Consider the following 25,805-nt stretch of genomic DNA (forward strand, 5'->3'; position numbering starts at 1 on the left):
ACCAAAAAAAACCCCAAAAAAACCCAACCAAATTAGGGCATCAAGGTCAGTAAAGAGTTTAGGCTTAAATTTTTCCATCTCTGCTCAATTCCTGTGTAATGGGCATCGTACCCTGAAGATAAAGTTCATCAGTGCCTACAAAACAGGCAGTGACAGACCTCAGAGAAATGGATGTGAGAATACAAATCCTTTTGTCTTCAGTGTAGACTTGAGATTGTATATAATAAAATTAATATGGAGCTGTTAGGAAAGAAGAAAAAACTGTGACTGTAGTAAATGCTCCTTGGGAAGAGGGCTGCTGTAAAATCTTATCACATAACCAGGTAATTAAAGCAGGCACATATACACAAGCTCCACATGTAAATTTCTACTTCTACTGTTCAGCAGCTTTGCAGCTTTATTCATTTCCATCTCATACAGCATTACACAAGTGGATTTATTGGGTGCAGAAGAAGAGGTGGCTGTAGTTTCCATTAGGATCCATAAGTACCTTCCTCTTAGATTTTCACTTAGTAGCATGAGGTAGAGCTGGTAGCTCTTATGTATTTGTCAAATCACATACATACATACCCACACTGACAAGGATGAGGCTTGGGTTTAAACTAGGGTTTTGCTTTTTGCAGTAACATATCACAGTCTCATATGTGATTGGCTTTTTGCAGTCCTTCTAAATTTTCCTGCAGCATTAATTGTTTGCCAATTTATTTCCTTGAATGCTTTTCTCTTATTTTGGTTCTTTTTCCGTACAGATTTACTAATCCAGTTTTTCAACCTGGAATATCAATTAGTTAAAAATCCAGATCCTATAGTTATCTTTGGGTAATTTCTTGACCCCTCAAAAACCCTAAAATAGGTTTCTGTGGCCACAGTTATCTTTAGCCTGATTACAATTACAATGCTACTTTGAATCAAGGAAGCTAAAGTTCTCATGTACCTTTGTTAATGAGTGACCAAAACCAACCAAGCTAACTTAGGGAATTGTGCCTCTTTACCTCTTGTTGGGAAGGGTAAGGCGCTGAGGATGGGGAAGGGGCTGTGGATGTGGCAGGGGCTGTGGCAGGGGTTTGAGAAGGGGCTGTGGATGTGGCAGGGGCTGTGGATGCAGCAGGTGCTGTGGTTATTGATGTGGCTGTGGCTGTTGACACGGCAGTTGCGGGGGCTGCGCCTGCATCAGGGGCTGTGGCTATGGATGTGGCAGTGGCCGTGGACGCGCAGTGAGGGGCTGTGCCCGCACCACGGCTATGGATGTGGCAGGGGCCATGCCTGTGGCACTGAGGGGCTGTGCCCGCACCACGGCTATAGATGTGGCAGGGGCAATGGATGTGACAGGGGCTATAGATGTGGCAGGGGCCATGCCTGTGGCACTGAGGCGCTGTGCCCGCACCAGGCCCCGCGGGCGCGGTCGCGGCCCCGCCCCGGCCCGGCCGCCGCGGTCACGTGCGGCGGGGCGGTGGAGCGGTCACGTGAGCGCGGGCCCGGCCGGAGGGGAAGATGGCGGCGGAGCGGGAGCCGCCGCCGCTGGGAGAGACGCGGGCCGCCGACCTCGAGGAGCTGGAGGACGGCGAGGACCTCTTCACCAGCACCGTGTCCACTCTGGAGGTGAGAAGAGCTCGCTCTCCGCTGCAGGCCCTGCGCCCCGTGGCCGACCCGGCGCCCGCTGGGCCCTCCCCTCCCGTACCCTCTCCTCCCGTCCCCGTCAGGCCGCCGGTTCTTCGCTCCTGCCCAGACCCCTCACTCCTGCCCGGGCCCCCGCCCCGCCGCTGCCCCTGCCGACCTGGTCTCCACCCGGTCGCGCTCCCACCGCCCTCCTCTGCTTCGGCTCCTCGATGCTTCCCTCACAGAGAGCAGGGGGCTTCGGCTGCCAAGAAAAGCTCAAAACTGTTTTCTCCGAGTACCGCCGTTTCCCCTTCTTTTATCCTCTTCCTGTGCTGTCTGGGGAATATTCTCATCTTACCTCTTTCCAGTTTCGCTGGGGTGTGTGTGTGTGAGTGTGGGTGTGTGTGTCTCCGCCTTAGACTCTGAGTGGATTAATAACGACCCATTTTCTTTGTTTCGCCTCTTTCCGAGGCTTCACTCCATTTTAGTTTGAAAATCTTGTAGAAACTTATTTGTCTCTGAGGTTTTTTCCAAGGGAGCCGAGGCAGTGCTGGGCTGCGGCGGCTGCTGGGACCTGCTGGGAAAGAAGCATGAGGAGACATGAGAAATGCTTATGTGTTCTTTCCTTATAGCGGGAGCTTTTTTGGCACGTTGTTGTGGTCACGTTCCACCTACGTGTCTTGCCAGTATCTTCTGGAAGAACTTTTTTCTTCCTGTGCATAGATGCCCATTTAAAAATAAAAATGTTCTGTTCCTGTTTTCCTGAAGAGTTTTCTGTCCCTGACCTTTACAGAAGTAGGATTGGTGCATGTTTCTTTGGTTTTGCTCTGGCTGTTGTCTGTCCTTAACAAAAAACCCTGCAGTATACAAAGAGGGTTTTAAATGTATTTTAAAGTCTTGCCTTTTCTCAAGCTACTTTCTTTCTTTCTTTTTATAGATGCATAATCTGTGCATTGGTAGAAAGAGATCTGTGGAAAAAATGCACTGAAGGAATAAGAAATGATGTGAATCTGCAGTTGACAAGAATTGCATGAGTAGTCTTCTGTGCATCTCTGTGACACAGTGTGTATTACTGGAGTCCTTTTCAGTGCACAGAGAAAGACTGCAGTGTAACACAAACAATGTTTTTATTGATGTGGTCTGGAACTAAAGCTGCAGGAGATAAGATGATTTAGTGTCCAAATCACAGTTACCATGAGATAAAAAAGTTACTGAAACTGCTCTAACTGCAAACGTTGGCAAAGAAATGGGCCTTGTATCAGTTGCTGACAGTTCCACTCTGCTGCTTTGTTTGCCTACACAGTCTGTTTGGGATAGAGTTTCTAAGTGGAAAGGGTGGAAAGGGGAAGCCTTGTTGCTTAAAGAGAAGCTTTTTAAAGCTGTGTCAATAAGCTTCTTCTGACATCAGCATTTAGGCCCCTGCCTTAATCTTGTGATTTTTTTGCAAATTTGGAAGGAAGAAAATTGACTTTGGACTTCTTACTAGCTTGAACATAAATTGGTGCATTCAGTGTATAGGGTACCATAGTCCAGAGAAGAATGATTGTCTGATGATGTAGGCCTAGTTAAACTTTTGTCTTGAGTCTTACTTTAATCTGGTAAATATTTGTGGATGAACTGGTTGTAAATGGCAGTGGAGTTGTATAGTAACAGAATGGTGAGAATGGTGTCATGCTTTTTTTTGTTAATCATGTGTTTGGTTACTGATACCAGAAGTGAGAGTGTGGCAAGGGACACTGAGGTCCAAACCCAACTTACATGAGGGCTTTGGTACTTCGAAAGGGTTCCCAACTGCTTTATCTTGGAACGGTCCATTTGCTTTTAGCGTGATTAATTTCAGTTCCTTCCCATTTTATTTTTCTTTCATTCTCTTTGGAGTTCACAAAATGGGTGCTGCGCCTTTCCTGTCTATAATTTGATTGTGCAGTGGAAAAGCTGTGTGTTTTCTAATACATCTTTTGAATGGCTTCCGTATTAACTAAGTCTCAGTTTGGAAAACACAAGCTAAGTTGCCTTTGACAAAATATACATTCAGTGTAGGTTTGTAAATGGCAAATATGTACCATTTAAGTCCAGAGAGGCTTAGGTACTTCAGTGGCTTCAAATGGAGAATATTTTCTCTGTGCATGTTGTAAAAAAGTTAATATCTTGAATTTAACTCTTCTCAGTTGTAGAAAATAAAACATTAGAAAGATCTCACTGAGCTGTAATACCTGAGATTTCTGGGGTGCAGTGGAAACGCATTTTAGGACTTGAAAATTTGCTGTATGGCAGGGAAGGAGGATTCTTCCTTCCTGTGGTCTTAGGACACCAATGAACTGGGAACCAGGTGGGGCAGCTACTTGTGTGAGCTGATGGGTTGCTCATTTTACTGTCAGGTATCCACTGTGCCTATGAGTAGTAGAATGAGAATGATTATTTTGTTTTCATTGTGCCAACTGTATTGTGAGTCTGGACAACTGCCTCTCTTCATTCAAGGCTACTGAGAGATTTCCCTTTAGCTGCCAGAGTAGCTTTCATTAGTGAGAACAGCCAGGATGAATCATGTAAATGGTTTTTTAGAGCCAGAATTGCATTTACGGTGATAATCAGTGGTGAGTTCCATGTGAATAATATTGCTGGCTATTATACATATGTGCTGGTTGGCATCTGCAGTGCCCTTGTAGGTATCAGGTTTTTGTAGCTCAGTGTCTTCCTGAGGTCTGGGTAGACTTATCTACTTACTAAAATTTCAAGTGCGTGGGTTTTGGGTGGGGTTTTATTTTGGTTTTGTTTGGGTGTTTTGTTTTTTGATTAGGTTTTTTTCTTTTTTTTTTTTTTGTTGTGGTTTTTTTAAGGTTTGTTTTTGGTTTTTTGGCTTGTTTTGTTTTTTTAGTTGTTGTTGGGTTTTAGTTTTTTTTTAAAGAGTGTCTTGCACAGCAAGTTCTGGAAGTTAGTTGTGCATTATGGGAAGAATCACTCCCTGTTACAAGTTTAATCAATAAACTGCTAATTTGCTGTCTGTGTACTCTGCTCCCCTTAGAAGGATCCACAAACAACTGCATGAAAATCAAATTTGGCGATGTATGTGTAAGATATACATTAGATTTTCTGAAAAAATGGTCACTGTTACTCTCTTTTCACCATTTCTACCTTCTTACTCCTTCATGCACCAGTCTGTCTTTGTCATCTTTCTTGTTTATATGTTGCACCATTTCTTATTTCATTTTCCCTAAACTTCCCACTTATGTCTGTATTGCCATCTGTCATTTGTGAAGGTGCCATGTGAACACAGGAACCTAGGCTGCCATCTACTCATTCAAACATACATTTACATTCCTATACTCCTGTTTGTTGATATTTTTTTTTTTAAATGGAAAAATACATGGAGAAACTTGAAAATAATCAGTAAGCAATAGATGTGGTAATTTATCATGGACTGTCATTTCAGGCAGGTTGTGTAATAATCTAATTGCCAGTTGATCAGTTTGTGTCAAAGATCTGCAGTATCTATTTGGTTTTTGTACATGAGGCAAAACACTAGATAGCCACAGAAGTCCAGATGGCTTTTATAATATCCATTCAGTTTGACAGTGGCCGTTACTGAGGAAGTAGTAAAGCCACCTTTGGAATATCAAAGAGAAAGACACTAAGTCCTTCAATACTGTACCTTTGCAGAAAGCTAAGTCTGTATCCAGGATTAATTGGTGTAATTCTTCTGGAAATGTGTGTCTCATTGCTTGATGTTAAATCCAAGCTGTAATGGAAGTATGTGGAAATTCATTCCAGTGTGGCTGCTTGTGTCATCTTCCTTTCTGCTGCAAATGACACTGTCCTGCCGTTGAGTTATTGTCTCTGCCCATGCTGTTATTTGTGAGTTCCTGCAACCCTCTTTCAGACAGTGAGCTGGGTTAACCTGAACAGCTAGAATATTATGATGGCCACCTTCTGTCACCTTCTTTGTTTTGACTGAGGGAAGCTAGGAAGGGCTCATGCAAGCAGAACTAGTTTGGGGGCTGCCCTACTGCTGTCCAAATGTCTAGAGCTATAATTTTAACCAGCACAAAATGCAAGATCTTGTTCATTTCTTCATAAGTCAGAGCTGTAAAATACATGGGTATTGCCTCCAGATGTAATGCACAATAAAAGAACAGGAAATAGAGCTTGTTATTGACATTGTAAATTGAAATGGGCATCTTACCAGAAACTTGTTTCCAAGAAAAATGTGACAGGATCCTGACTGTTTTGTATACCTGGATGTCCTGGCCATTGAGTATCTTGGTTATTGGAGGCTTCACCAATAACCTTCAGCTATTGGACTTGTTCAGAAATTCAGCTGTGTACATTTCACGGCTGTGTACATTTCAGGAAATTGATGTGTTTGTGACATTTTGTGAATCCTTGGCATTGAGTAAGTTTAAAGTTTTTAAATAGATATGCTATTTGTCTGGCCCGTGAGGTTTTTGTTAGTTTCATCACCGTATCTTCTCTGATAAAGAGATTTTCACTGCAGTGACTACTGACTCCTTTGACAGGCATTTTTCATTGGCCACTTTAGCTGTATTTTGTAGAGATAATAAAGCAAAGCTGGGATCCTGTCTTCTAGCTCTCATCCATAGAAGACTGTAACTGAAACAGCTTAATATATTGTTTGCAGGCATGGGTGCTTTTTTGGTTTTTGAGGGGCACATTCTGACCCACTGGCTGTGCAAAATAATCAGGTTATTAGAAATTATTGACTCAGTTTTTGATACATAAGGGCTGTGCCTTGCTGGGTTTTTGTAATTCCCTGAGAACTATGCCAATTTTGAAGAGAAGAAACTATACTTCATTGCAAAACTCTTAAACAAGCTGATGCAGTGTTCAGGCCATGAATAATTTTAAAGATGCTTCTACACATTTTTTTCTTATAAAGTCACAACTCTTAGTGAATATATTTAATCCCATTCTTAATTCATCTTGTCTGAGAACACAGCTGTTTAAAAGGACCAAGAGAAAGATTAACAGACCAGCAGGGACCTTGTTCACCTGTCAGCTTGTGGAAGTTTATTTCTCTCTGGTATTCACGACTCCCCCTGGCATGGGAGAGAAGAATTGGAAGGGTAAAAATGAGAAGACCAGTGGACAGAGCTGAAGAGAATTTGATGAGTAGAATAAAAGTTGCATTTATTCACCTCTTCCATGGGCAAGCCTCTGCTTAGCCATCTCCAGGAAGAGAGAAGTGTAATGGTGACTTAGACAAGTGTTCTAACTCCAGATATCCTCTCTGTCCTCCTTCTTCATTGTAGCTTTGCTGAGCATGATTTTACAAGGTGTGGGATATCCCTCTGGTCAGCTTTGCTCTTCAGATTTCTGAGGTGCCCATAAGGTCTGTTTAAGTTTGCAAATATTCTCATATGGAGTTTGGAGAGAGCTGCTGGTACCTGCTCTGCTAACTACTATGAAGCTGTGCTGTGAAGCCTGGTATCCAGCGCAGAAATATTGGCTTTAACTGTGCCATTGGACAGGATCTTTCCTGGCTCAGTAACAGAAAGAGACTTGGTGGCATGTATTTATAGCTATTCTTAGAGGAATCTGTGTCTTTCTTTAAAGTGGGAAGGAATACCTCTGTATAGACCTTTGGTTACCTTGTGACTTTAGGCATGCAGCTGTTTTCCATGGGTTGATCAGATTTAAGTGTTCAAAGTGAATTTTGTGTCTGATAGACTAATTTTGTGATTAGAAGCCAGGTATAGTCAAAAATAACCATTAGTAACCAAAATACCTGCTTCCAATAAAACTGAGAAGATAGACTGAGGGAATAGCTTGAAGGTATAAGCATTCTCCAAGGGTTCTCTCCCACCATTCATTAGCAAGAACATAATTAAGTGATAAAGCAGAAAGCTCTCTACTGATGTGCTATAAAGGTTCAGAAATGCTTTTCTTCCCTATGGCTGCTTTTCATGGTAATGACTTGACAAGAACAAACCTACATGCAATCTGCATCTGTGACACTGTGGGACTCCCACTGTGTTCTAAAACTCCAGTCTAACAAAATGTAAATGGATTGCTGTTCAAAGCTGAATAGCAGCAAAACTGGTTTGGAATGAGCACCTATGATGTGTCAGTGAAAAACTGCTTTTGCTGATAAAACTTTCACATTTTTGAACCTTGAGCACTGAGAAATCAAGCATTTCCATGCTTTTCTGTTCTAGTTGGAATGCACTTGGTTTTGCACTTGCATTTCTACACAGCACTGGCTGGAGAGACAGACCATTTCTTCTGTAATATGCTAATTCTGAGTTACAAAATTGCTTAAAACCTTCAGCTATTTGGTGTAACACATACTCATAGTGGCCCAGTTTCAATATTGCTTTAGTTTTCCTTAGTGTCTTCAAGAGGGCAAGTTCTAGTCTTCATCTTCAGTGAATTAAAAAATTGTATCTGTGGCAAGCCTAGCTTCCATGTACAATACAGTGTGATCCTCTGTGGCAGTAACCCTGTTGTAAAACTAATAAAATTTCTTACAGCTCCAAGCAGCCTTTAATTATTTGGATGTCATTAATACATTATTTTTAATCGTAGAGCACTTGAAGATTTCTTCATTGATTTTTGGCTATGTACCAATCCAGATTTAAATCAAACCTTTCCAGTAGGAACGTAATAATCAGGTTACATTTGGCATTACAAAAAAAATTATTCTGGATTATTTTGTAGCAGCTTTTGTTTCACATTAATTAAACCTGAAGAAACTGTTCACTGCTTTTTCTCTCAAGCAAAGAAATTAAGAGCTGTTGACTAGCTCGTATCTTTTTTTCATTGTTGCTGTGCTAGGAATAGGAAATGGAAATAGCTGACAAAGTTCCCTTTCTGTACATCTTCTTTTGTTTTTTTGCAATGAAACAATGTTGCAATAAATCTTATATACTGACACATGGCAACTGGTTCTCTTAAAATCATTTGTTTTTTTTTTTTTTTAAACAGTCAAGTCCTTCATCTCCAGAGCCAGCAAGTCTTCCTGCAGAAGACCTCAGCACAAACTCCAATGGTCCAAAGCCAGCAGAAATCATGCTGGATGGTGACAGAGAAGACCTCTTTGCTGGTAATGACTATTTTCCTCTAGCATGCCTGCACAAACCCTTTCTTGAACTGAAAGAAATGTCCTTTCCTGAGAGGGAAGATTTAAACCTTATAAGTAGTTGGACAGTCTTGTACAGGTTTTTTCTTGTGAAAAAAACAGTCATTTTTCCAGTTATAAAGAGAGAGATAGTTCGGATTGTATTGCAAGTATTTCCTTCTTAATACTCTTGTTTTAATGGAAAGGTAACAAACTGGCACATGGGATCATTTTACTAGTGCATGGTTGTGTCTCTGACGGTTGACAATATTGCATGTTTTAGAAAGAGATGTGACAGTTCTGATAAGTGATCTGTTAATAGACAGAACATTTCTAACGGTTCCTAAATCATTTGCTACTATGGTGTCAGTTTTCATCTATCCTAACTAACATGGGTTATTGTTGCTGTCAGTTACAGTTGTAGGAACATTAAATATTCAAGAAAGCAGCTGGAATATTTGGAATATATTATGTGCATAAGATGGTTCTGAATATTACATCTCAATACTATGATTTTCCCTGTTACTTGATATTGAGTTAGTCTGCTGACAGTCTGCTTTGAATGCAGTCATCTCGTTCTCATTGATTACCTGATGTAATCATTCCAAAAGAAACTTTATAACCTTTAATTCTGGGTTATTTTGTATAAATGCATATATACACATGCCCATTACATTTGTGCTCAACTTCCATAATTTGTATTTCCATGTATTTGAACTTCTTTGTTCATGACACTGTTAGAATGTATTGACAAGTTTAATACCTCTCTAAGTGTTTTAAGAGAAAAAAAGAAAAAAGGATAGTGGGGTAATCCTGCTTTTTTTTCTGCATTTGTTTTGCTATATAGTTTACAAAGACCGTAAGTGCTTTAGCAGTGTAGCTTTCTAGTACTAGTCAGTAATTTGGTTATTTAGCTTCAGTATATAAAGCCAGCTTTTTAAAACCATAGAGCCGTCTGGAGTGGATATTTTAAGAAAGTAAATTGTCCTTTGGATAATATTAAGAAAAGGAAAAGGGAGACTGGAGTAAATATTGAGGGGAGCCACCAGAAGGAACAAATGTTTGCATCCAGATTGTTTCAACTGAAACAAATGCTGTGAGAATAACACAAGGAATTGATTTAATGAGTTTGGGTTTTGCCATGTAGGACATTCTCTTAACCACTTGCAGCACTGATCTGAAGGCATCCGACACTGCACATCTACCTCAGCTGAGACTGGTCTTTTGAAGTTTAATTTATAGTACAGAGTCTAAGACTCTCAAATACAGGAAAAAACAAGTGTGATTTATGGAGCATGAGATAAAATATGATGTTTTTCACAGTTTCCTGTTGTAAGCAAAAAGTTTGTGTAAAGCTGTTGAACCCAAGTCATGAGCTTCATGCCATTCTGAAATGACATTCTGAAAAACTGTGTTGAATTTGTGTTTTAGTGCTGTGCACTCAGAAGTATAACTATTCTTTTCTTTCTTAGGACTGTTTTGCTAGACAGTATGGAAACAATGTGAGAAAGGCAATATGAGATACCTAATTTCTTGCTTCCAGCATGATTGCAAAAGTCTGGCTTTCTAGGAAAGCAGAATTTAATTTAAAAATTATTCTGTGTGTGACAGGGTATTTCTTAGACATGTTGAAATTCCAAAGAATCTTAACTTGGCACATCTTACAGGAACACTTAAGTGGAGAGGAGAAAAAAATGAAGCTCCACAGCTTTGTAATTTCTGTTGTTCCTTCATATTGAATTACTAGATACTTCAAAATCCAGGTAAACTAAATCATGTCTGTGGCTCCTGAAAGGATTGATTGCCATTCTTTAGGGTCAGAAATAATGACAGTTTTTCAGACTTGTAAAAATTGTGATGGTATGCCTCTGTAGCTATTGTAGACTTAATAAAACTTTTCTATTGTTCCACCTCATATTGCAGCCTAAAGAAAAAGAAGGTGAAGTAGTACAAATTTTCTCTATGGCTTTAATGCAGGACAGAACCTGGGAAATGGTTTATGTTTTTTTTATTATGCTTAAAACCCCTTCGCTGTTATGTTTCTGTGGCAGCTACACAATAATATGTGCAATATAGATATTCATTACCTTTTCTCTGGCAACTTATAACTGAACTATTAAAACAGGGTCTCAAAAATGGAAGAAATAAGTTTTCCTCCTGTCTTTGGAGATGAGTAAATTTTTCTGCTTTCTTGTGATTCTTGGTTCTGTTACAAAGCAAACTGTCTTGCTAAACCCACTTAAAAACTTTCACCATTAGAATAAAAGTCACTATGTTGATTATTTGGCCAGAACTACTTTGTCTTACCTCGTAGAGCTCTTACATGCAGAGACTTTAATGGGCAGTGCTTCAAATGAGACAGTATTAGGTGTTTCTTAAGGAATTTGGAAATACATCTTAAAGCTTGGTTGTCAATAACCTGCTGTTGTACAGTGAAGAGCTGCATATTGAACTAGTCTTCCAAAATGTTAACCCAAAATTCAACGTATAACTGCACAAATATGCCATGGAATGCCCATGAAGGGCACAGTTGTCTGTGCCTTCTACCTCTCATAGAGGTGCTCATAGAAGAGAATTATGGTGAATTTATTAGTGAAGTTTTATTCAATGTTCTGTCACCTTCTTGGAAAGTGGAAAATACAATTTTTCCTCTCCTCTGTCAGGTAAAAGATTACTGTTGCTTTGTTTTTTCAGCTCTGAAATGTGTTTGGGAGTGGATCATGTTATGGAAGTGTCTATATTCTGTCCTGAGGAAAAGTCACTGTGTTGGGGACTGGGATGATGTTTTTTTTGACTGGGTTGGTGGTTTTTTTAGTGGGTTTTGTGTTGTTTGGTTTTGTGGGTTTTTTCCCCCTTTAGGCTTTTTTCTTGGGATTTGAGACAGAAAAGGAGGTGATAATTCTCTGATCCAGACTTGTTCTTTAGGCGTATCTGAACAGAAAAACTACTAGCTGATGGTGTCTGTCAGACCATTGTCATGTAATGTGTCTGATATGTAGAGTTTGTGCAAATGCCTTGCTGCTTGTTCAGTTATGTTGCAAGAAATAAATGCACAAAGCATGTGAACCTACAGTTTTGAAGCCAGAAGATGGTCATATTAGTGTGTGACTGTTGCATTAAAACTATTTCTGTTCTCATTACGGTTATGTTTAGTACTTCTGATATAATAAAGAGGACCATGGGCTATGACTTAGGTGTAGTAGTTCTTACAGTCAGTTCAGTTCAATAAAGTCTCTGAAATACTGCAGTGCCCAGAGAAGCCTTTTTAAAAGCTCATTCTCTGTTCTACATAACAAGTTCTGCTTAAGTTTACTTCCAAATTTATATGTTCACATGGACAAACTTTCAAAGATAATAAGCCAATTTAATCATTCAAGCTATGTCAGAATGTTAAAGGTCTGACATTTGGAAGTATGACTAGTAAAAATAACTTGTGGCCAAAGTGAGCTGCTAATGAAGAATTGCAAACTTGCATTTTCTAAGATGATATTTCACAAAAACTGCTGGTGAAAAATAAAGAAACAAGCTCTGTGTAATGCTGAGATTAAGGCCTGTGCTTGGGTGTTGATAGAGACTTGTTGTGGTTGGCTGTAGGATGTTAATTAAGCATACGTCGTTGTCTCCTACAGCAGAATGACATGTGTTCATGTTCTTTTGGAGCTAAGCAACATGACAGTGATCTCTAACAAAGACGGTTTGTAGATTGTAAAGTATGTATTTATGTCTAGCAGTCTACACTATTAGTTTGGTGAGAGTTCTTAATATGTTCTGGTAACTCCCATAGCTAATATTAAGTGTTGAATCTCAGTATTTTCCTCCCAAAAGTTGGACAGAGCAGTTGCTTGTCTCTTTAAGTGAGAACTTAAGCTCTTGAGATCTGTCCTGGAAAAGAAGACATCTACATTTCATTTTTCATGCTAATAATGACACTGAATATTTTAAAAAGCAAACAAAACCCACACAAGCCCACAAAATCTCTCAAAACCAAAACCAACAATAAACTGCACCACAAAACCACAACTTCATACTAAGTTTTCAGGTGAAGATCTAAAATTAATAGATTAAGGAAATGTTTGTGGAAGTGCCGTGGTTTCTACTGTGAAGCCTGCCATATTAATGTTTCCATGGGGAAGAAAAGCCCACCTGTAAAACAAGCAGAAGAATTATTAGTAAAACCTCTTAATCAGACTATGTCATCTAATTACTCAAAGTAAAGGGATATATGTAAGAAGCATAAATGCCAGAGTTCATCTCTATTTCATAAGAAATAGATCTTCAGCTCATGTACTCCTTGAAGACTGCTTTTCTGAGGAGGAAAAATAGCTAGAAGAGCCTGCTGTTTTATATAAAGCTAATGCTTTCTTTTTCAAGGATTTCAGAATCCTTGAATATTTTTGTTTTAAACAAAAAGCCTGATAACTTTCTCCCAGTCTAACTCAGTCCTGTCATCCCCTTCCATGTCTTTTCCATGTCATGCTTCTAGATTTGTATAGTTTCTGGTGGCGTGCCAAACCTGGGGTGAAAGGTAACAGAGAGAAAGGCATAAATTGCCAATTCTTCATCAAATAACTGACTTACTGCTATCAAACAGATACTATTTTCTGTGGGTAAATTCCTTAAGAAAAATAAAAAAGAAACACCAGGCAGCAGCTTTAAAAATTTGCTAATCCTGCTTGGAATTCATTTGATGCACAACCTAGACCACTTTGTGATACTAAAGAGTATGTGGATACAAGTCTGAAAAAGAGGAGTCATGGAGAAGAAGTGTACTTCTGTTTCATCTGATAGCAGTGCTGCTTTCTCACCTTAAATGCAGTTTTTTCATGAAGTTATACTTTACAGTAAGAGGATTGTATTCTCAGCTAATGATTGAATTGTTTAGCGACTTGTTTTATAAACCTGTCTAAAACTTGAAGATACAGAGAAGTAGATAGTGGTGGTTAATGATTTGTTTCCTGAATGTGTTGGAATACAGCTAGTGATAGAAAAAAGGAAGAACTGAAGTGCAATTGCTTTATTTCAGAAATATTTTCTATTTTATGTTTTATCATGTATATAGTATACTGTGTTACATATGTATGTGCATATTTTTTTGAGAAATGTTTTTGTGAAATATTGAATGCTGTTCAACATTGAAATGTTGAATGCCGTTAACTATCAAAGGAGAGAACTGCCTCTTGTTGAAATGTTGCTACTCTGCCAATCTAAAAGCTCTTTTGCAGCTGCCACATCATGACTTCCCACCTGATCTTAGGTTCTGAATTAAAATTCCTTATTGATTTAAGACTCAGTGTCCGTCCTGTGGCATTTGAGTAAAGGAAGCATTAGCTGATACTTAATGTTTTTTAAGATATAGCAGTAAGAATAAAGTAATGCTATGAAAATAATTGTTTTCAAAGAAAGGCTGTAGATTCTGCATTCGTATTAAAAATAGAGAATATAATGAGCTGCTTTGTTTAAACTTTAGTTTGAAAATACTATGTAATTTGAAATTAGGAAACGCAATGCCAGCAGACTAGGGGAATTGATCATTCTACTTGGCTCAGCCCTGCTAAAGCCACACCTAAGGTGCTGAGTCCAGGTCTGAGCTATCCAATATGAGGGAGACGTGGACAGATGGGAGTGACTCCAGTGCAGGGCCACGAAAATGATTGAGGACATGAAATGTATGGCATAAGAGATGAGATTGAGAAAGCTAGTGTGGTTCATCCTCGAGTAGGGTCTTGGGGTGGGGAGAATCACATAGTGGGTATGAATACTGTATGGTAGGGAATGGAGAAAAGGGAGCCTGACTTCTCAGCAGTGCCCTCTGACAGGACAGGAGGCAATGGCTACACACAGAAACCACATAATACATAGGACAAATCTTATGATTTTGTTTGTTTGTCTTCGGTGGGGGTGAGGGGGTGATGCTGGCTTTTGGGTTTTTTTCATTGTTGGTTAGGGTGGTCCGGCACTGGCACAGGTTATCCAAGAGGTGGATTCTCCTCCTTGGATATGCTCAGAATTCATCTGGATGTGATCCAGTTGAGCCTGCTGTAGCTAGAGCTCTGCTTGAGCAGAGGTTGGATGATTTCAAAAGTCCTTTCCAAACTCAGCAATTCTGAGAGATATCCTCCAAAACAAAATTATGACAGTAAACTTTGTTAGCCTTAAGCCAGAACGAGTGTCTGTTTTGGTTTCATTCCTTTTTACATGTTTGGTAAGTGCTACCTGCAAAAGTCTAGTTTGTGAAAGGACTTGAGGTCTATTGGAAAGTCAATTTTGGTATCAAATGAGTTCTGTCATTCATGTTATCTTTTAAGAAACTGGAATTGTTGAATATACATGTCTAATGAGAACACAACATTGTTTGTTTATTTGAGCTAGAACAGGAACTTCTGTATACCCAGGAAATGTGTGGTTTGCCAGTGGTCAAAATGGCTAGTGAGATTTGTAGAGCAGGGGTTTGCATTGTCTTTAAAGGTAGGTGAACTGGCCATAGTTTAAAGGAAGTACTCCATTTCTAGTGAGCTGTTTTAAGCTCCACAGAGCAGGGAGACAGGCTAAAGATTATATTAATGTCTCACCTGCTAATACTGCTACTTGACAGGGGTATTTGGAGGGGTGTTCATTTGTTATATGGCTTAGTCTGCTTAGTTACCATCCTATATGACTAAATCAGCTGTTGTTCAGTGTGTGAAACAGGTGATGAAAAAGACATGCTCCGGTGGTAAAAAAAATTAATTAACAATATGTCATACAGAAATAAATGATTTGTAGCTTGTGACTGCTTTAAAATACTCTTTACTGAACAGTATACAATAAAAAGGCAATATTGGTTTTAATTTAACCCATTCTGCACTACAAGTCCAAATGCCATATCTGGTTTTACCTATGTATTGAAAAACATTATCCTGCACAAGTGTGTGCTATTTATTTTGCCATCATGCATATTTGTTGTCTTTGTGATGCATATCCATCTGCAGGAAGTTTTTTGCTAACTCAATATGTTTATCTAGAAGCAACAGAAGAAGTTTCATTGGACAGTCCAGAGAGGGATCCAATACTTTCACCAGAACCTACTCCTGCAGTCACTCCTGTAACACCTACCACATTAATAGCTCCCAGAATGGAATCGAAAAGTGTAACAGCCCCAGTGATTTTTGATAGATCCAGAGAAGAGGTATGGTGTAAACTCTAAACTATGGAAATGTTTCATTTGAATTTTTAAGTTTTACCTTGTTTTAAAATGCCAGTTCCTAAACATTGGTGCATGGCATTATACTTTGCTGTTTGTTTTGAAAAAAAAGTTTAGTGGGAATTTGAGTCATGGAACTACTGTAAGAATTCACTACTGAGGTGATTATATTTGAGATATGTAGTGTTAGGAATAAGTTATATTCCTTCAGAATAGAAACTTTTAAAAGTGTGTGCAGGAGTAAGCTGTGAACTTGATACATAAGAAATGTTGTTAATTAACAGTACTCTGACTAGCGTGTTACAGTTTCAACTTGTATTTCTGAAGATGTTCCTAACAGGGAAATTGAACAAGCAGTTTTTAGCATTATTCTGCTGAGGGATAATTGTAGTCAGCTGAGGGTAATTGTAGTCTTAACATTTCTATTTACATTTGGTGTTCCAGTCAAAGTGTGGACATTGCTGAATGCCATTCATTCTGGAGAGTTCTCTTACCAGACAGTGCCTTTACATACAAGACCTACCTGTGACTCAATGATGTCTGCTTCCCCAGATACCACATTATGGCTTTTGATTCTGATTTTGCCTCCTTCAGCCCTGGTACTGTCCCTTCTGCCATGGCATTTCTTAAGATCTCTCTTTTTATCAAACTTAGGTATAGTACATGAAGGATTATGAAATTTTGGAAGAATAGAATTCAGACAAGTATCAGAATATTTTTTATCTGTTGCTTTTCCCTTCTCAAGTTTTTCTGCTACAGATACTGTTAATGAAAAGGAATGTCTGTTCTTTGATTACAGGCACATGGCAGCATTGCAAATGAGACTGGTTGTGAACCATAGTGTCTGCTGGCATTGTAGGTGGTACAATGCACAGACCCCTAAATCTCCTCAATTGAAAGCTTTTGCAGTAGGTCTTGAAACTGAAATCACAGTTTTAGTTTGGAAAAGACCCTTAGGATCATTTGAGTACAACTGTAAACTTAGAAATACCAAGTTTACCCCAAGAACTTTGGTTGCAGTCACAGTTGGTGTTAGAAAGTATATTAACACTGGGGACTGGAAATGTTTCATAACTACACAAACATACTCACTTTATCTCCTCCTTCTTTTATATCCTTATCCTTGTACCCATAGATAATGAGATAATGTGAATGTCCATTACCTTGTTAAATGTGGTATATCTTTTTCCTAGATTGAAGAGGAAGCAAATGGAGATTTGTTTGATATAGAAATCAATGTATCAGACCCAGAGAAAGTTGGTAAGTTCCTTGAGCCTAAAAATTCAGATTGTAGACTGTCTTATTCCTTGAAGACTATTCCTAGATTTTAGCATGATTTCCTCTTTAGTTTTCCTTTGGTAATTTTTAGTATCTAATGGAAATCTATTTAATGTATTTTTTCGACTAAAAAGTGTATGGCAGGATTACACTACCTTGCCCTGGGATAAGTATTTTAACTTTCTTACAGGAGATGGCATGAACGCTTACATGGCATACAGAGTAACAACAAAGGTAGGTAGTGCAACAAAAATTTGTGAATTCTTTGTATTGTAGCTGAGATGGATCAGTAATTCACAAAAATTTTATTTTTTTTAAGACATCACTTTCAATATTCCACAAAAATGAATTCTCTGTTAAAAGAAGATTCAGTGATTTTCTTGGCCTGCACAGCAAATTAGCAACAAAATACATGCATATTGGTTATATTGTGCCTCCAGCTCCAGAAAAAAGTATTGTAGGTAAGTGCAGTTCTAATACAGTGACACTTAAGTACTGAATACAAATTACTCTTCTGCATAAATACTGCTTTCTTCTCAGGTGGTCCAAATAGTCTTTGTGTTCTGTATTTTCAAAAAGTTCATGTTAAACTGGAAAGATATGTAGTGGCCTCTTCCAAACTCAGACTAGTGTTGATAATGAGAAAGTTATCTCTTTAAGCATGGCCTTGTATTTCTTATCTATGATTCCTTCTTTGCTGTTGCCCTTCAAGAGCTGATGAGTCTACCAAAACAAGAATGTTAAAAGAAGGTTTCTTTTTAAGTTGAGCTGTTATCAATTGCTTGCAATATATAGAGCTTCACACATACTTCAGATCTCTGATACGTGTTTTTTTTTTCCTTGGATCATGGTGAATACAAAACCTCTCATAAATTTTGCAAAGTTTTAATGCAAAAAAACTACTTTTGGGCTGGTTCCCTAAAGGATCAGATCCTTTTTCCATGAGCTAAGAAGCATGCCTGTTGCATTTAAACAGTCTTCAGTTTTGTGATCTCTGCGTAGGAGAGGTTCTTTCAAAATAGGTAAATATTTAAAACAGTAAAGCCTGTTAAAGACTTCTGTATTACTCAGTTTTGTGTTACTAAATATAAATAAGTGATTCAAGTCTAGAATGTTGTTTGATATGCAGACAATGGCAGAACTTCTTTTCAGTAGTTTAGTCCATACAAGTAGGAGTAGGCAGATTGAGTAGATAGAGGCAGCAAGATGCGTGGAAAATTTGTGATTTTACTTCTGTGGAAAAGCACTGTTTTTAAGCCTGTAAGACTGAAAATTTGACCTGAATTTTTGGTAGTTCTTGAAATTTATGGGTAATTCCATAATAATCAGTTTTTCCTGTAACAGAAATATGTTTCATTCCAAATGCTAACAGGGCTTTTGGAAATGGAATGAAGTTTCTAATCTTTCTTTGTATGGTACAAAATTTAAGGCATTTGTGACAGTGTGCATTTACATGAAAATGTAGTGCTTGCATCACAGTCAAATTCAGCTTAGACTGGATTTCAGCTGCCACTTGAACAAAAATTGCATAAAAATTGATACACCTGGAAGGTGCTAAAATGGTGGGACATACTGCAGTGCAAGCAAGCACTGGCTGATGCTTCAAAGCCTTGCGTAGAGAGTTTAAGCTACAGGTAGGTTGGGAAAACTCAGACTTTGTAGAATATTTTCAAAAGAGCATGAAACTCCCTCTTTGAAGTTGAATTTCACAGGTGTTAGTTCTGTTCAAGAGCATGAAGTCAGTACATTTCCAGTTCTGGAGAAAAGGAGGAGTTGATTCTGGTCTGTTGAAATAATGCATGTTAAAGCAGAGAGCTGAGAAAACAGCTGAAAGTAAGATTATAGTCCTTACTTTATGCATGTTTATGTTTGAAGTCTTAATACATAATGTTATACATTCAGTGTTATGCAGTGTGTGTTGTAGAGAAGTCCCTGGTCTGTTCATTCTGTTACACTGTTGGTAACACCTGGAGTTTAAAGCTCCATTTTGATTGTGCTGATGAGCGGTGGGGGCTGGAATGTTAGATCTTAGCTACAAATTTAAGTCCCTCAATTACTGACTGTAGAACAAAAGGATAAAAAGGAGTCAATTGTGAAATGGAATTGAACGTTCATTAAGGTACCTCACTATTTACGTAAGTGTGTATGAAAATCACATTTTCATTTTAAAGAAAATAATCTGTCATGGATATTTTCCTGTGAAGGGAAAGTGCTTGGTCTACAGAAGCAGTCTTTGCACTGGTGTTTAAGTAGGCTTATATTGGCAGAGAAAGAAATGTGGCAAGACATTTAGAAATAACTGTAATTTTTACAGTTGGAATTCCTCATGTGGGTCATTTGTTTGTGTATTCAGTTTTTCCCTATGAACTTCTGTTCAAAGTTCATCTGTGAAGGCTCTTTTTTATTACACCACAAGATTTCCTTCTTTCTGCAGTAAAATATTATCGTATAGTAATACTGTAATGTAAAAAGATGAGGCATGTGAATTACCTCAACTTCCCTTGAATACTTTAATCACTGCTATTTGAAGACATACTCAATTTTACTGACAAATCTATTGATTTAGTTACATTATGCTGCGTAGAATACTTTTAGAAAAAAATCTTTATCAGATTTATTTCCATTATGTTGCAGAGGAGGGAAAAACTAAGGCTAAGAGGTTAAGGGTTCATTCTTGTTCCTGTAGGGCTTTGCTGCTTGTCTCCTCCAGGGCTTACTGTCTGAAACTTCCATGTCCAGAAGGGAGATTGGGTGAGGAACTTAGGGAACTATTAACCTGACAGATCAGTGGTACATTGTCAGAATCTCAAGACTTTTAGCTAAAGAGACACAAGAGTAATAGATAAGAAATGTACTACAGCTAGAAATCAGACATCTGGATTGTTTAATAAAATACCTTTCCTGTTTTTCAGGAAATAAGAATAATTATTGATGTCCAGTGTTTCATGGTGTTTTTGATGGGACTTAGGTTGCTAAATTCCAAGTTTAGATCTTTAGCATGGCAAATAGTGAGTTCAGTCTGACTATTTTGGGGTTCTTCCATTGCTGAGGTTGAATTTAATTCCTATGCCATGACACATCAATAACTAGTTGCCACTCTTGTCTTGATCAGGGAAAGCACTGTAAGGCTACATACATTTTATTCTGCTGATTCTGTTCTTTATGCAGTTCAGTTCAGAATTTTCAGAACTTGTTAATTTGCATTAGTTAATTAAAAAACTATTAGTTTTAGAACTTAAAAGAAAAAATAGTAGAAGGAAAATAATGGTATTAAGTTTACCAGTGAATAGGCTTATCATCTGAGAACATTTTTGTATTCCACTTTATATGGCTAACTGCTTTCCTTTTCTGGATGTGAGTTGCCAGTAAGACTGATCAGCATTTATATTGTTTTCATAAATGCAAGTTAACCTAGTTTTACTTAACTATTAGTTGCAATTAATATCACAGGAAATTGAGCATTTCACAGAGCTACTTTCACAAAACCATGCAGCATGCAGTTGATTTTTTTTATGTTCTTATGTAGGGTTTTTGACTGTAATTTGATTTAAACATGTAAACTTAGGTGAGCCTTATATTCTAATCACATCAGTTATCTTAATGATTTATCTGTGTTAAAATAAAATCAATATGATGCTGTTTCCTTCAAGGCATGACCAAGGTTAAAGTAGGCAAAGAAGATTCTTCATCTACTGAATTTGTGGAGAAGAGAAGAGCAGCTCTAGAAAGGTAATGTGTGTATCTAGCTAAAATTTATTTAAGTTCAGACTTACGTGCAGTATACTATATGGGTTCTGTAATTGCAACACTGGTGATGTGTACTTAAGTGAATTCTGGAGACTGTGTACAACTGTCAAATTTCTGTGTAGAAATTGACTAATTCCCATTAATAACAGGAAGAGTAGACCTATTCATAGAAATTATAGCTGTCTTGTTTCAGATTTAAAATTAAGATTGCAGAGGTTCAGTAAGTAAAACCACCATTACCATCTTCTGCAGACATTTTGGGTTGAAAGAATTAAGACAATTACAGCAATGTATTTATTCCATAGCAAGTCAGCTGTTGGGCAGGAAGGCAAGTGAAGAGGCCTTCGATACTTGAAAGTAAAATGGGCTTCTGATGATGTGCATTGATGACATTGATGTGACTTGCTGAATTTTAGCATTAGAGATACTGGATCTCTGTTCACCCAGCACTGATATACAGCTGATAATGTCCAAGCATCTTTGCCAGGGCAGGATCCTATGCCTGGTATACTGCAACTTTAACTTTACATTGTGCTTCATACAGAGTATTGAACAAGGAAAAAAGTTGAGCAATCTGAAAAAAAATAGTGTAAAATAGTTTAACTGCAGTCCTTACCTTCTTCAGGAAAGATGAGGATCTAGTGGTCATACCTAATGGAAGGTGGATAAAAAATTACACTTGAGGTCTAAGCAGAAGTGCAAAAAAAAAAAAAAAAAAGGAATGAGTTATATTGAATTGTACTTGTGCATGTATGAGAACTAAATTTATTGAAGACTCTTGTCTATCCAGCGCATAAATAGTTTATACCTAGACCAGAATCAACTAACTTGTTCAAGATTTCCTCTAATTCTAAAATAAATCAGCAAGAATTACCTGTAACAAAAAGCCAGTCCACTGCAGTGTATAAAAATGTTTAAACAAGTTCATGTTTTTTCTGGCATAAACTGGTTAATAAAGGAGTCTTCATTCAGCTGTTTAAAATAAGAAGCATATTATTTTACCACTGCGCAACATACAGATATGGCAGGCCCCACCTTAAGGAGTTTCTGGTGTAAACAAACTGTGTTGTGAAACACTACCCAGCCTTTAGTATGTTACATTGTGCTATGGAGTGCATGGCACTGCATTATGTTCAATCAGGCACATTTGATCTGTTCTGTTACCTGATATTTTAATTTTTGAAATCATAGGTATCTACAACGAACAGTGAAGCACCCAACCTTGCTACAGGATCCAGATTTGAGACAATTCTTAGAAAGTTCTGAGGTATCCTTTATCTTCTCTTATTTATTTCTAGATATGGTAACCTACCAAGCAATATATTCACTTTGTATTGAGACCTAATCCCCTAAATTAATATGAAATCAAATTGGACCATATCCTTCAAGGGCTAGAATGGCAGAGGCTACTTAGGTAATTGTGTGCCTAAGTCTCTGGTAAAACTTACAGTGCTAGTGACAAAAAGCTATTTGCTGTATAGTGACTTCTCAAGTGAGTCAGTCATCAGTTCTGATGCTTCTTAAGTAAGATCTAAAATTAAACTGGCTTGGAAGCGGCTCTCTCTCCTCTAGGAATTCAGCTTGAGGTATATTGGTAGGATAATGTGAAAATGCTGGCAGTGCTGCTGACCAGGCTAGGTATTTTTGTGTATAAGGATTTCAGTCACCTGTACTATTAATCTGGTACCTTTCACAATATTAAATGCTTTGTTAAAGATACAACATATCTCTTTATAAATGTGCATAGTGGTTTCACTCTAATACTGAACTGTGTTTTGGCTAATGTCAGTGTCTTAGTCATACTAATAAGTCACAGAGGCCTCCCTGCTGACAAAAGCATCAATAGATAACTTACAGTGGGTTTGCCAATGCTGCTGACAGACGAAACATCACATGAAGGGTAAATGGTCTGACTGACATAGGGGCCACCTTGTATAGCATATACAATCTAGCCTGAATAATAATATCAATTAAATTTAAAGTTTGTTAATTTAACTCCAAGTGTTTCTCAGTACCTAAGCAGATAACATACTTGAGGTACATTTATAGCCTTATATTGAAAAGCAAAAAGTCATCAACCTTTTATTATCACCATGCAGTGCATGTATTGCATTGCAATTAAATGTGTTCCAGAATTTCCTTTGTCTAATTTGTTTTAAATCTAAGCTTTTCTGTTTCTGTAGTGGCAGTTTGTTCATTGTAGCATATAGGTGGCCATTTAGGACATTGGGCTAGTTCATAACAGCTTTGGACAAGTGGTTTGTTTGTTCCATTTAAATGTAAAGATGTAGAAGAAAAGTAAATAGTCTATATTTTTAAGTTTTCCTCTTGAGAATGTAGAAGTAGTAAATTTGAGAAATTAGATTCCACTATATTGAAACACATAGGACTAAAGAAAACACTATATCCTTTTCTTTCCCCCTTGTGCCCAGTTAAACCTCCATCCTTTTAACCAGTCTCTTTGCCCTTATTTGTCATTCAATTCCAGCTGCCGAGAGCAGTTAACACCCAGGCTCTGAGTGGAGCGGGAATATTGAGAATGGTGAACAAGGCTGCCGACGCTGTCAACAAAATGACAATCAAGATGAATGAATCGGATGCAGTAAGAGCTGATTTTTCGGCTTGAATAATGAGATGAATTAATGAGCCTCAACAATTGCATTTTAAAGCTGTAGAAGTAGAAAATGGGTTATTAATTTCCTTATTGGCTTGAATTCTTAGCTGTATCAGTTGACCACCCTAGAAGTACCTGGATAATTTGCTTCTTTAGAACCAGAAATGTTTTTGGTAATCTAATTTGTAATACTTGACTCTTTCATCTTTTGTCAGTGGTTTGAAGAAAAACAGCAGCAATTTGAGAATCTGGATCAGCAACTTAGAAAGCTTCATGCCAGTGTTGAAGCATTAGTCTGCCACAGAAAAGGTAACTTTACTTTTACATTAACCTTAGGAAATAGTGATAAAACAAAAGCTCAGCATGTCAGAACTCTTAACTAAAATAGTTACACAATGTATTTTAGTGCAAAAAATTTCTACCTGTATCTTCTATTTTAATCTGCTCTAGTATTTTTGTATACCTGCCTTTAATTTTAAATTTAACCAGGGTATCTGTCATTTCTAGAGTCACTATAATGATCTAGCATTTTTTTTTCCCTTGCACAGTTTCATTATCACACCTGATTCTACTACAGTAGACATCCAGAAATTTGTCTTTAGGTCTCATGGCAAGAGTAATTTCTTTCTGAACAAAAAGTGGCTGCATAAATCCATTTAAACATCCTTTGGTTCAATATTGCTCTGAGCAATAACTGAGTTAAGTGAGTTTAAGTGCTTACACAGAAATTTCTTAATTTAGTCTGCATAATGATATACCCTCAAGCTACTGTTAAGGTAAACTTTTCTGGGACAATAAGTAGTCACAGCTTTTTGTTTGCTTATTTTAGATAGAAGTAAAACCTGTAAGTTTATATTGTAATAATCTGTGCTGCTCTTTGTCAGCGATTGATTTCTGTCAGATTATTTTAAAAAAACAAACATAATAAAAACCAAACTAAACTAGACAAAATCCTAAACAATCCACAATTATGAATTTGTAGCTCAAGAAGACTATAAGTGTGCTTCCTGACAATACTGTCAGGAAAATATGTTAAAATATGGTGTCACCTTTGAGTGTTTCCAAAAGTACACGAAAAGTAAGTTGCTTTCTCATAATTCTAATCAAGAATTATTCTCTGCAGTAAAAATATCTTTAGCCACCTATCCTCAAGGCTAAGGAGTATTTAAAAAGTAATGGAAAATGGAAATCTTTATTTACGGTTGATTTGACACGTTATAGATTTGAAGAAGTGTTGGATCATTGGGTTTTTTCTAAGAGTTGTGTTCAAATTGTAAAGGTTTTAAATATCTGAAGACAGCTTCCTTCTGCAATCACTTTGGTGTTCTGATGGTTCTGCAGGAGCAGCAAAATTGCAAACTAACCTGAAGTAATTTGGACCAAACATTTGTTCAAAGGTCCTTCATGGAACTAAACTTTCTACAGGATTACTTACATGGGATTTGAGACAATTGCACCAGTATTTGTTAATAAATAAGCTCAAAATTTCACTTCCACAGATGTTGATGATATGTAAGCTTTGGTTGTTTTTTATTTTGAGGTGTATCAGAATGTGACAGTACATTAGAGTATGCACACATAGTCAATAAAGAGTATGCACTTAAGTCAATAAAACAGCCCAACAGAAACAAATTCCACTTATGGGAGTGGTGATTTTGTGAAAGAGTTGGTTTTGTTTCTATACTGATCTAAGTGGAAAATATTATTACCTGTTAAAATTGTTCTGAAAATTTGCTCTGTAGGTGACTTTGCTTTTGTCAGTTTGCATTTTCTCGGAAGTAGGCAATTGGATACTACTGAAGTGACTTTTTTTTCATATCATTTGCTGAACAGAGTAAGCATGACATTAACAGACTTGGCAAAGCATTTACTGATTGAGAGGTTTTTTGCACAGGAGTCTTTCTCCTAAATGTGGTATCATTGTGAAGTCCTTGTGTATCTTACTGTGATCTTTACCTTCATTTCAGTTGGTGAAGTTAAACCTCTGCTCCACTGATTTATGCTGCAGAGTAATATAATAAATTAACTAAATCATGCTGAACATTACTCCTGTGTTTCAGAGCTTTCAGCCAACACTGCTGCCTTTGCTAAAAGTGCTGCCATGTTAGGTAACTCGGAGGACCACACTGCTCTATCTAGAGCTTTGTCTCAGCTTGCAGAGGTTGAGGAGAAGATAGATCAGTTGCATCAAGAACAAGCTTTTGCTGATTTCTATGTGTTCTCAGAACTGCTTGGTGATTACATTCGTCTGATTGCTGCAGTAAAAGTGAGTGCTACTAGGAAAAATCCTGATTTAGCGTTTAAAGTCACATTCC

At 37.7% G+C, this 25,805-nt stretch overlaps 1 protein-coding gene across 1 annotated transcript in view; it reads left to right on the forward strand.

The window, feature by feature from the left end:
* Positions 1-1,443: 1,443 nt before the first annotated feature.
* SNX2 (sorting nexin 2) overlaps positions 1,444-25,805 on the forward strand; it is a 29,545-nt gene continuing 5,183 nt past the window's right edge. The window contains exons 1-11 of the mRNA XM_064402866.1: positions 1,444-1,599; positions 8,539-8,656; positions 15,673-15,836; positions 17,045-17,111; positions 17,320-17,363; positions 17,449-17,590; positions 20,780-20,858; positions 22,068-22,143; positions 23,365-23,478; positions 23,706-23,799; positions 25,551-25,756. Of these exons, the coding sequence (XP_064258936.1) occupies positions 1,492-1,599; positions 8,539-8,656; positions 15,673-15,836; positions 17,045-17,111; positions 17,320-17,363; positions 17,449-17,590; positions 20,780-20,858; positions 22,068-22,143; positions 23,365-23,478; positions 23,706-23,799; positions 25,551-25,756 (1,212 nt within the window). The 5' untranslated portion in view covers positions 1,444-1,491. The remainder of the gene's footprint in view (positions 1,600-8,538; positions 8,657-15,672; positions 15,837-17,044; positions 17,112-17,319; positions 17,364-17,448; positions 17,591-20,779; positions 20,859-22,067; positions 22,144-23,364; positions 23,479-23,705; positions 23,800-25,550; positions 25,757-25,805) is intronic.

This window comes from Passer domesticus, chromosome Z (assembly GCF_036417665.1).
Source record: "Passer domesticus isolate bPasDom1 chromosome Z, bPasDom1.hap1, whole genome shotgun sequence".
In the NCBI taxonomy this organism is placed as follows: domain Eukaryota; kingdom Metazoa; phylum Chordata; class Aves; order Passeriformes; family Passeridae; genus Passer; species Passer domesticus.